The sequence below is a fragment of the Paramisgurnus dabryanus genome, chromosome 4 (assembly GCF_030506205.2).
Source record: "Paramisgurnus dabryanus chromosome 4, PD_genome_1.1, whole genome shotgun sequence".
NCBI lineage: Eukaryota > Metazoa > Chordata > Actinopteri > Cypriniformes > Cobitidae > Paramisgurnus > Paramisgurnus dabryanus.
Genome location: NC_133340.1, coordinates 14,621,640 through 14,634,180, shown reverse-complemented (window position 1 = coordinate 14,634,180; position 12,541 = coordinate 14,621,640). Strand labels below are relative to the sequence as shown.

The following is a 12,541-nucleotide window of genomic DNA, read 5'->3' as shown; positions in this document are numbered from 1 at the left end:
AAAATGGTCTGATGTTATTGTTATTCCGGCATCAACCCACAATGTCAAAAAGAGGTACAAAAGGTGTCACTGGGATGGTACCCTTTAAAGGTCCTATAATATACGTACTATTTAGGGTACAGTAGGCCTACCAATAAGGTTCCTTTACAGAAAAAGCAATATTTACCTTTAATGTACTAATATGCAGGTAGAAGGTTGTGTTTTTTGAAAAGCTATGCCTTTGGCTGAAAGGCGTTAAAGAGAAATCCTTTGACTAAGTTTAATAAAAATATCTGCACTCCTCATCAGGAAGGACGAAGCTTGGGTTCCTTTGTGTCCCACTTTCCACAACACAGCAATTCTCAATTAGATTTTTTTTAATGGCATATGAGGATGAGATGGTTTGTGATGTAGCCTGATGCAGCTGACTTTAACATCTGGTGCCAGGTGTTGAGAGATTAGGTCACACACTCTTTGATGCTATCTGCACTTAAATTTGGCTCCACTTCTCCACTTAATCTTTTTTCGTCTGCTTTCTTAGGGCACTAGAGATGATCAAAGAATTTGAACACTGTTTGCCAAGCATCTATTATTACAGAATACTTTGCTATTCTCTTTTAGTCTATGAATTCATATTTTATCTGATTAATCATTTATGTATAAATCATGATTTTTTGAAGGCATGGTTAATCTGAATGACACTATAATTTATTTAAAATCAGTTTTATTTTAAATGTACTAACCAGCTGCAGCTCATTTGATAAATTTTGGTTATACATTTGAGGAACATCCAGCTCACTGAGGACCCACTGATGTGAAATGTTCAGCTTTGTTTGCTGTGTTGATGTAATTCCAGTGAAACAGGAAGTTGGAGCGGGAATCTTTATTTATGACATACTTTAAAGAGCACCTATTTTAAGATTTATGTTTTTAAACATCCTTTTGTGTGTAGGTGTGTATTAGTACATGCTAACAATATTCAAAAAGTACATACCCCAAAGAAAAAGTTGACACAAGTTATACAGTCACCATTGTCATAATAATAAGACAACAGTGGGGTCCACATCTCCCAATCACGTCCTCATAAAAAGCCATTGATGGCACACCATGTTTTTATAGTTTTATGGAGAATTCAATATATTCAATATATTCAATCTCGAAAAAGTGGTTTGCTCAAAGCCTGGAATCTGGAGAGATGCTGAAGAATGTAATAAAAATAGTTGCTCTGTAATTGGCGGAAGTGAAAGTCTTTACGTTTTAAATGCTTGTATCTTCTACATGTGAATTGTGTCAATGTTTTCCTCAAAGCTAATATATTCACACTTAAAGCCAAATAACGTAGTTGTAATTTTATAGGAACTTACGGGTACTGCTGGAAGGGACAGTTATGAACCGTACACCCTCCAGTCCCCTAGGGGTCGCAAAAGAGCCAGCAGTGGCTTTTCTGTGTTTTTATTCGACCCACAAAAAAGAAGCAGCTGTATTAGCAAAGTTCAGGTTAAAGTTTTCTCCGTAGTAAACGCCGATTAAATTATAATTTACAGCAGATTAACTAATGCCGAAGTGCTTGGAAGTAATAAGAGCATCATGGTAGAGAAAGTAATGTGTAATTGACGAGGATCAACAGTAATCGAGAGTAAGTAGAGGACTGGTTTGTAATTTTGCCGTATTGTTGGAGTTTATAACGGAACGATCGTCTTTTTCATATATAACATTAGATGTTCGGGCATACCGATTAAGAAATAAAATACTATGTGGGCATTTCTTTGCATTTACATATGTACTACAAAACTACGGGTAGTTAATTTACAAAGTATTACGTCAAAGAAAAACACAAAAGTGAATTTTATTTGCATCGATTCATCGCTATAAATCGTATTAAACCTGTCTGTTCTTCTGTGACACGTGATAACATTCAATTTTAGTTATGATATATGTAAAAAAAATCTTCACTGTAATATACGTTGGATGGTTTGTTTGTTTGTTTGTTTGTTTGGGGTTTCTGATGAGCAAGCGGAAGCGAAATGTGATTTTTACATGGAAAGTCACATGCTTCCCCCAGGCAACTCTTCTGTCATTGGTGTATTTAAGTTATGAGGTGACAGAATTGAAAGCCTGAATCGGCATTAACTATCAAATCTTTTAAGTGTGACCGACCGATCAAAGTAAACTAAGTCATGGTTTTAAGCTAAAACTAAAGTAAAAGAGTTACGTTAGAGTCTGCGTTACAGTACTGAAAGTGCTTTCATAGCAAATCAAAATGGTTCGTACTTTATTCATGGAGTGAAATACTTTTCCCTGTTGTGCCTAACAACCAACCAAATACAACTGAAGTAGCCTCTCCATTTTAAAGATCAGTCATTTTAAACTGTGCTTTTAACTTCCACATTAACCTTAGATACTTTTCTCTATAACGTTAGTTTGGTTAAGTTGGCATACTGATGATTTGTGAGTCAGAGGAAAATGTAAATTGGATTTGATCAAGTGTTTGCTAAATGTAAATTGTATTACTTTGCATTTCAAGGGATTTTACTTGGCAGCACAATGCTTTGTTGCATTAAGAAGAAATCATGTAAACTAAGATGTTTATTGACTTTACAGTGCTTGTCAGTTAACACCCAGTCAATGTGTGAGGGCCTGTAGCTATGGGGACACAGTTCACAATCGATGACGCCTTTGTCCTGGAGGGGGAGGAGGAAGGCGTGGTGCCTAGAGAGGATGTGGATGAATGGGAAGGAAGAGAAAAAGACGGCGGGGGAGAGATGACATTCGGACCTCTTTCTTTTGCCAAAACGCAGTGTCATCCTTCTGCATCCGCTGGCACTCCTGAACACAGCAATCTGAAATATCAGGTCAGGTGCTATTTATGTGGTTTGCAACAAATGTGTGACATAATCAAGCATGTTGTGTGACTGACTTTTTTATGGCCACATACAGAACCTGGAGAATGAAGATGGTTTAGGTGGCGCTGTGAACTCTTCTTTCAACAACTTCTTCAAAATCAGGTTTGTTTACGTTTTATTTTGAGAAAGGAAAGCGTTGAATGTACTGAAGTGTATTAAATAGTTCAAAGTGGAGTTTTGGTGATGTCCATGTTTTTCCTTTTAGCTCTGCTCAACTAAAACTTATTTTTATAGGAATTTGTATAATGTAATGTATATGATAATAATAATAAAAATAATATAGATAATGTATTATAATATATAATACAGAAAGTATTATAATATAAAATATAATCATGTCAATTTTATATATCAACATTATCATAAACATTTTAATTATAGCCTAGTATTTGATTATAGCGTACATGATTATTAAGTACAAGTGGTTTTAAGTTTTTTTTTTTCTTTTTACATTTAGAATACATTTTAAGTTTTTGTTGAATCACGATTTGTTCGTGAAAACATCTGGATGTGTATCAAATCTCCTGCACAAATTTGTGCATACGCATGCTTAATGAATAAGACCCAGTGTCTTGTCCTTTCCTTGACCATGTTACCAAACATTAACCAATTAGAAGATCACATTTAACCCCCACTGTACTGAACAAACATCTCTGCCCATAGTCTTTAACTGTCAGTGAGCACAGGAATGTCGATGGTACAATGAAGGCAATGGGGGTTGTGACGGAGTAATAAATCCCTACATTTACAATCTCACAAATGTTGGTGACTAGTCACCATTTATTGTATTGAAATAAGAGCAACATCAATATTTTTAATATGTGTATACCCTTGTGCTTTATAGATGAACCTATCCCTTTAAGTAGCATCCACAGTTTTGTCATAGTTTTTAATTTCCAATCCATGAAACAAACCATTAAATAGCAATCGACTGTGTGTTTGTGTTCCAGTGATCCAGCTACTCTGTCCTACTGCAGCTCTCAGTGGTCCTTCAGCACACTCAGCTCAGTCACTCAGCTGTCTGCCCACTGCTGCGGGTAAAACACACACACTTTTTTTATTCATTGTGGGGATTTTTCATACACAAATTACATCTATATTTTTCAAACTGTATATTTTATACTTTCCCCTAACCCAGTGCTTCTCAATCCTGGTTCTCGAGCACCCCCTCCCAAAAAGGTTTAGATTTCTCTTTATTTAAAACACCTCATTTAACTCATCAGCTTGTTAGGGAGACATGTTTACCATTTCCACTTATCAGCCTCCTTTGGAAGGATGCTAATAAGTGGAATCAGGTGTTTTAAATAAGGAGACTTCTAAAGGTGCCCTAACCCTTACAGGAAACTTGATGCATTTTTATATTTTAAAATAAACATGATTTAGTTTGATTTAGTTTGTTTATAAAAACATATAACAGCTTGTGTTGCATGTTTTCCAGTGGGACTACAGCTCCATGCAGATTAAACTGCTTTATATACCAATAAATAGACATATTTAACATTAAATACAAAGATACAGTACAGACTATGGACAATATGCTTACTTGGTATCAGCATATTTGTCAGAAAGTACATTCAAAAATAGGTAGAATATACTGTGTGAACAATTAACATATAACTGTTGTAAGATTAAATGTAAAACCAATTATGTAGTACAACTTGTTTAGCAGTATAAAGTGACTATTGTGATATAGGCAAATAGTTCAAATAATAGTAATGTTCCAGCAGTTACACATATGTAAAGTTACAGTGTCAATGCAAATTTGCTTGCATTTGATTAGCTACCTAGATATATTATAGACCAGGGCTCAACGCAAATAATTTTTTATACTTGCCCTGCCAAAATTTTCACTGGCACCAATAAAAAAAGTCAGTGTCACATATTTAAAAATAATCATTCAAAAGTCAAATATAATTGTATACATATACAACAGACATGTTCCAACAAAAAAAGGCTCCCAACTTTTCTACTTTACCTGTAAACTGACAGCAAATTGTGCAAAATAAATTGCACAAAAAATTATTTAATGTGGAGTCATATTGTGGATAATAGTTCATTTTTAAATGCTTTTTTTAGATTGTCTTTTTCTAGAGTAGATTGATTTTTAGGATGATTTTAATTGTAATTGTTTTCAGGAATGTAGTTTGTGATGTTCTTTGTTCTGTTTTGGCCATTTCCAGGTGGACGTCTCATCCTCTGGTGAAGAAGAACAGACGAGTTGTGCTTGCATCATTCCTCCTCTTAATCACAGGAGTTGGTGAGTCTTTCGTACCTTTGTGATTTATTTCTTTATTATTATAATGATGAGTCATACAGATCTCCCCATTGGTTGAGCTGCTGTTCTGTTTGACTGGTTATAGATTTGCCTGTGGTTAAGTCTGATCTTTTGCACAGATTGTGTATTTATGTGTGCTTAGTAATAGTGTTATCTCTTCCCATCTGCCTATCTCTCTATCAGCTTTGATATTTACAGGCATTGTCATACAGTTAAACCCACACGCAGGTAAGATCTGTTACTTTGGCATTGGGTGTTTTCTTAATACTTTTTAAAACGAGTTACGCTCTTGTGCATCATACTCATCGGGTTTGCTTTAGCACACAAATTCATTCAGATACATACACCTGGAGCATGTTAAATTCTACATGAAGAGTTAATTACCTTTTATGAGCATAAGAATAATGTAACAAAAACTTTTTTTTGTAGGTGTTTCAAGTGCAATCTTCTTTGTTCCTGGATTTCTTCTTTTTATTCCTGGTGGTAAGATATGTGTTCTGTAATTTAATAGAATAACTTTTATCTTTGAATATCAGTGCTGGAGTTTGGACTCCACAAATTGTTTTATAAATGAAGTCATCTTTGTAATATAGATAAGAGAGAAGGGCACTCATTACAAACATATGATGATAAAGAAAAACAATTAAATCCAATTACTTTCTTTCTTTTCAGTCTATCATGTCATCTATATAAGCTGTGCGGTTAAGGGGCGAAGAGGATTCAAGTTCTTTTATTTGCCATACTTTGAGAAGTAAACACTTTTACTTCTGGTGATCTGGACCGTCTTTTTCCAACATTTCATGAACCAGTTAAAATATCAGCATTTTAAAACCCAACGAAATGAAGTATGAGAATGGACACTTTTAAAATCTCACTTGTGATTTTGTAATTCATTGTTCAGAATTCTGTACACAGGTCTATGTGTAAATTCTACAGATTAAACTAAGAGGGAGTTTTACTAAAATATAGATGAATGAAAACACAGACTTGTACTGTATCAAGTCGAATTTGTCCATTTAACTTGTGAAGTTGTAATTTTGGAAGAGAAAGAGAGAGAGAGTACATTTCTCTGTGACATTTTATATTAGCTGTATTACACTGGTGTTATTGTATGTTCTCAATTCAGTGAAATGTTTTTGATTTTATTAAGCCTGTCTAATAGATGTACAGCGTTCCTTTTTCAATGCATCAACATGAAATTGTACACCACTAACGTTCACATGCGTAGTAAAAAAAAATGAATTGCAGACAAAACAAATCACACAAGAATGCAAATCAAGAATGGGGCCATTTTGGCCACCAAATGCACATACAGTTTGTATTTAAAAGTATCTTGACAATTTGATTTTGTAAAATCATGTAAGATCTATAAATGCCATTTTGTTTTTTTAACTGCACATCAATTACCTTTAACTAGTACCACTACTAACACTTTAAACCACTGTGTACAACATATGAGTGTTGATGTTTTGTATTGTAATGTTTTTAATAATTTTGACACTACAATAAACCTTTTTATATATTTGATTTTAAATGTCGCACTTGTTTATTATACACATTATGCACACATAAGTGACTATAAAAATACTAGTAACACTTTACAACAAGTTTGTATTTGTTAACGAGTGCATTACTAATACAATTATAAAATTAAGCGTTGTAACTGTTAACATCAATTAATGCACCATAAACTAACATAAGTATCTGTATAATCATTAACAATAAGTAATACATGCTATAAACTATATTGTTCATTGATTTTTTTTCATGTTAGTTAATGCATTTACTGATTTTTACTAATACAACTTGTATATTGTAAAGTGTTACCAAAATACATACATTGCAATAAAGTTCTTTTTACAACAGAAATGCAAATTAATGCAAAAGTTATTAAACAATATAATGCATTGAACTCTCTATTCAAGTATTTGTAGTCGCACGGACATTTGAGTGTTGATCCTGAAGTTGCAAAAAATTCTCCAGACATTTTAATATTTGTAACAAACTTCAAATTCATTAAAAATGTACTAATTTTATAGATGTAGCAATTTTATATGAAAATACATAACCTTTCAATCATAATCTCAATATATTGGTGCTTACCTGTAAAATAATCCATTCATAATTCTTAGCAATTGTTCATGTTATTTTTTTTAGTTTCATCTGCTGATAGACTCTTTAAATTATTTTGTGAAATGTTACACAATACAACTGAATATTTTACCCACCTACTTTGTTACACCCCTTACACTTAATGAGACATTCGTAATAACTTACACTGCCATTATGTTTTGTGACCAAAGTGTCACAGATCACGTTCAATCTGTGAGGTAGTTCTACAAATTGCATATTTAATTATATAAAAGAATGAGGTAGTATTATACAATACAAAAGTTTTGGATGTAGTCAAACTAATTCAGCTTATCCAAGCTGTCTGCTGAATGAAAACACCGGAGAATCTAGCACCAGAGGATCAAACTTGAACTAAATTTGAAACTCAGGTTAGTGTTATAAACGCATTGTCTCAGCTGTATAGCAGCAGCCTATTAATTTCAAGCATCATCATAGTGCCTTGTGTTTTGTAACGGAGAGGTCAATAGCATTATCCATAACATCTGCCCGAGAAGTTGGACTGCTGGTGAGATCCACTGTTTGGGTGGGGGTCAAGGATCGCACACCGGTGACATTTTGAAAGTTAAGCAGTAAGGGTAGCCACGGAGTGGTGTTATAGGCGATAAGGGGCGAGTCTTCTTTGTAGCTTGTCACTTTAAAATTAGTTTTCCCTAATGTGCTGAATGAGGGTGTTAAAGATTGAGCTGGGATTCTTAACACAGAACTGCATGATGATCTCTTTAAAGCATTTAAGGACAAGTCCTGAGGAAGCTACAGGAGAAAAAGACAAAACACACCATGGAAATAAACACAACAGATTGGGGCATAGAGTAATAAAATAACAACATGGTTTCTATTGCTTAACTGTATGTGTTTAACAGTCTGTTACAAATAACTAAATTTCTTGAAATCTGCGTGCCTAAATGGTTTTTAAAGAATGACTGTGAACAGGTACACAATATACATACCTGCACCAAATCATCGTCAGTGTGTGTGCTCTCTGTGTCACTATCTGTTGAGGCAAATGAGAGAGATTAAAATCCATGATATGCAATTGTCCTTCTGAAAACTCGAAAACTAGGTATTTAATAATAATATAGCCATGCAAGAAAGAACCCTACCGCTGTAGGACGAAACATGAGAGTCTTGGAGGGGGTAATACGTTTTACTGGAACTAACAGCAGGACGTTCCTCCAATGTTCCCACCTCAACAACTGCACACACATCAGGTAGTTCACCTACAGCCATCTGCCTTCCCGATGACGTGGGCTTGTAGAAGTTTTCATGCTCTATGTTCGTAAATAAGCAAGCTAATTATTACTATATTTTGTTCAAGATGATGAACTTTATTTTGGACAAAAACAATATATATATTTACCAGCAAAGAGTACAGTGCTGTCTGGCATAGTTTCTTCATTCGTCATCTGTAAACTTCCTTGTATCATCATTGCATGTTTTCTGGGAGTGTTTGCTTTCCGTTTCTGAAAACCTCCCTAAAGATATGATAGATGTGAGAGTTTGCAATACTTAAATGCACAATTTTGTAAAGTATAAAAATGTGTTTTCCTACTAGTAATCTTTGTTCCTGATCCTTCTTTTTCTTGCCTGAAACACACGACAACACATACGTTTTAGACAATCTTTGATGACTTAAAAGCCATAGTCACAAATAAGTTTTTGTCATCAATAGCCAACGATGACAATATGGATTGTTTCCCAACCGGTAGTATGTTATGTTGAAGACTTAACTTACCTTTCTTAATAGCTTTTTCGGTCGCAGTAAGCATCCTGTACATTCTGAAGGCATTGGTTCCTCTCTTCATGCTTTGATCTTTCACCTCCTCAATGTCTGGTAAAGAATTCATTGCACAACGAAAGTTTGCCTTCCATGTCTTTGGGTCTGGTTTGTCTATACCAGGACGGTATTTTCCTGCACAAAACAATGTTAGGTAAAAATCTAATCACAATCTATATTGCTGGAAACCACAAAACCATCACACAGGAAATACACTCAAAGCTGTGTGCAAAAACAAGCTGGTTGCATAAACATTACCAGTGTCTGTGTCTCAACTCAAGAAGTAGTCTAACCAACTAGCAATTAGTTGGGGGTAATCAGTCTTATTTTTCGGATTGAAATCACATCAGTGTACGTTTTTATATAACTGACTCAAACAGTTATGACCAGACTAACTTGTAAGACTAGTCTAAACAGTTTATGCAACCAGCCCTGAATCTAATGAAGGCAAGGCCTTTGTCTTAAAGGGACACTCCACTTTTTTTTATATGCTCATTTTCCAGCTCCTGTAGAGTTAAACATTTGATTTTAACTGTTTTGGAATCCATTCAGCTGATCTGTATCAGGACTTTGCCTTTGTAGCATGGCTGCAGAAGGCACAATGATATTATGGAGCGCTTGAAAATAGTCCCCTGCTATTAAAAGTAACCAAGGGGACTATTTTCAGGCAGTGCGAAATATCACTACGCCGGCTGCAGCCTTGGTACAGCAGCAAAATCATTGATTATTACACCAGAATGAGAGTATAGTTCCCAACTTTCATTTTTCGTCGGTCTTAGTACACGATGTGACTACAGAAGAGTTAAGTTTTTAATAGGAAAAATATCGAAACTCTTATTTTTTTGGCGCGATGCTAATGGACTTATAAGATTCAATGGATTATGCTAAGCTATGCTAAAAGTGGTACCTCCAGACTTGGAGATCACCTGAATGGATTCCAAAACTGTAAAAATTAAATGTTTAACTCTAGGGGAGCTGGAAAATTCCTTTAGATAATTCTGTCGATTGTAATGACTGCTAAATAAAGAAGATATTTAAGCAAGCGGCAATGGGCAACAGCTCTGCCAATACCTGTGTGAATGGCCCAGTTCTTAAATAAAGGAGCATCCCTGTCCAACTCCCACCCATGTCGGGCTGCATGCATCCATGGTATCTGAAATATCTTTTGCTCCTGTAAACGAAAAAGGTGTAATTGTATAGGATACAATCCATGTAACATGCCAAGTACACCCTAAAACAGGATTACAACACAGTACACACATGAATCATAAGTTCAGACCTAATTTGTTTTGACCCAACAGGATCTTATTTTAGACCCTTACCTCATTGACCCATTCAAGCCCCTTAAAAGATCCACTTTTAATCTGTTGCTCCAGCCAGGGGCGCATTCTCATTCTGTCTACCGGCATTTTGACACTGGACATAGAAAAATAATACAATTATCTAAATGGGTGCCAAATTGAAATAACCATACGTTAACAAAATGTGCTTATCGTCATACACGGCTACAATACAAAAACGTTGACACAAATATATAACCACAAATTGTTCATTCACAAAATATTACTATAAGAAATATGTCTGTAAGAAGGAAAAATAAAGCGAAAATAATGTGATATATTTTAGTATTGACTGTAATAAATTCTAGTATACTATAACAATCACTACACTTTGTTAATGTATATTCTGTAGTATTAAATTGACAAACTACAAAAAATACTGTAGCATACAATTACAATGGTAAGAAATTCTATATTTTACTAAGTTACCCCACAGCATTGTAGACGTGTATCATAACTGTGTACTCTAACATGTGTGCGTTTAGAGATAACATTTTCCCTATCAGCCATACACGAAAGGTGTTTACGTTACCTGAACGATGGGCAACCAAGATCCTCGATGAGACGCTGATAAAATCTTTTCGAAAACTACGCAAAATACGTCAACATAGTTTAAACTTTTCTGTCATATGATAAACGATAGGGTATTTCAGCATTAACTGGGTCATTTTGAAATTAGTACATTAAACGTGTCGTCTTTCAAAATGACGCAAACTCCGTCGTACAGAGAACCGCGGAAGTAAATCAACGAAGCATTTCATTGGTCAACGCCGCACGGATCTTTCTCAACAGCAGTTCCTTTCACTTTCATTTCCGCTTCCACTTACGCAACGTCACATACTGGCAGTATGGTACTGCGTACTAGTACTACCAGTAAATCACACCCTCCTTTGTTTGATTCATTTTGGCATAGCTCTTATGTAAGAAAGCTGTGGAAAGATTTGTCTAGAACATTCACCCCACCTTTTCCTGATGTTTATGTTTTGTTTGGTTTTACAAATGTCCTGACCAATAAGAGGAAATAATATTTCTAAAATTAATTTTATTTTCATTTATGTTATAATATTAATTATATTATAAATTAATAAATGCAAATATCATAAAAATACACGTTTATTTTTGGTTTTTGAAAAATAAATTAAATTTTTTTCTCAAGTAATAAGAAAGCAACTGAAATGTAATATGTGAATCTTATCTTTTAATATATTTATATAATGCTTGATGTTTACAGTTTAATTTTATGTTGTGCTATTTTGACTACCTTGTTCATTTGTAAATACAATGACCATTAACCAAATTAATCAGCTTCACAAAGGCTGGACTTTTATGCCATTCCAGACAACTCATAATGCATTAAAAATATTCTGTTACATCAAAACAATAATGATTTAGTAATGTTAAGGGGCAAATTCTCAGACAGGGTTTAGATTAATCCAGGACAAAACCTTAGGGGGTGGTTTCCCAGGCACGGGTTTAGGCTAATTCAGGACTAGGCCTAATTAATAATATTAATTCAATTAGGTAATTTAAGAAGTTTTTTACAAACAAACATTACAAAAACACTTCAGGTGTGCATCTTGAGACAAAACAATGTCACTGATATATGTTAAAATTAATCAGGACAAGGTGTTAAGGTATAAATTAAAAAAACCTCAAACACGGATTGTAGTCTGGGACTAGGAAAAGACTTGTTCCGGAAACCTTCCCTAAAACACTTTTAGGTGCAGTTTCTCAGACAGGGTTTAAGACTAGTCCCAGACTACAATGCACGTTTATGTCAAATCTGTTGTAAACACCACGATGCATAGGAAGACCAAGGTGAGGATAATTGCAAAATGAAATCAATCAAGTAGAAAGATGGGGTGATAAAGGGGGCCTTTCAAATTTAGACATAGCAACCTCAATGGTACTCTTTGTGCATCCAGTGTCAGGAAAAGTAGACAGTTGAGCTTAATTTATTCAGGAATTGCATAAAATAATGACTCAGTATAGAGAGACATGTTAAAAGTATTTTAGATACAGCAGGGAAGGGACAAGATAGTTTATTTGGTTAATTAAAAGAATCTGGACTGCATAGAATATAATGCAAGAAAAAGTTAGAACACAAGATGGCAGTAATGCAACATATTGGATGTCA

At 34.5% G+C, this 12,541-nt stretch overlaps 2 protein-coding genes across 2 annotated transcripts; one reads left to right on the top strand and one right to left on the bottom strand.

Annotated features, from left to right (window-relative positions):
* The first annotated feature begins 1,422 nt into the window (after nt 1-1,422).
* On the top strand, nt 1,423-6,684 carry tmem134 (transmembrane protein 134). The gene is made up of 8 exons (XM_065265207.2): nt 1,423-1,615; nt 2,581-2,831; nt 2,917-2,984; nt 3,833-3,919; nt 5,063-5,139; nt 5,341-5,385; nt 5,587-5,640; nt 5,830-6,684. The coding sequence occupies exons 2-8, from the start codon at nt 2,625-2,627 to the stop codon at nt 5,910-5,912; spliced, it is 621 nt and encodes a 206-aa protein (XP_065121279.1). The 5' UTR covers nt 1,423-1,615; nt 2,581-2,624; the 3' UTR covers nt 5,913-6,684.
* Nucleotides 6,685-6,714: 30 nt separating this feature from the next.
* irf2a (interferon regulatory factor 2a) lies at nt 6,715-11,154 on the bottom strand. The gene is made up of 9 exons (XM_065265206.2): nt 10,937-11,154; nt 10,387-10,480; nt 10,136-10,235; nt 9,023-9,199; nt 8,840-8,874; nt 8,648-8,762; nt 8,391-8,558; nt 8,238-8,281; nt 6,715-8,040 (listed from the first exon to the last, which is right to left on the bottom strand). The coding sequence occupies exons 2-9, from the start codon at nt 10,471-10,473 to the stop codon at nt 7,720-7,722; spliced, it is 1,047 nt and encodes a 348-aa protein (XP_065121278.1). The 5' UTR covers nt 10,474-10,480; nt 10,937-11,154; the 3' UTR covers nt 6,715-7,719.
* Between the last annotated feature and the right edge of the window lie 1,387 nt (nt 11,155-12,541).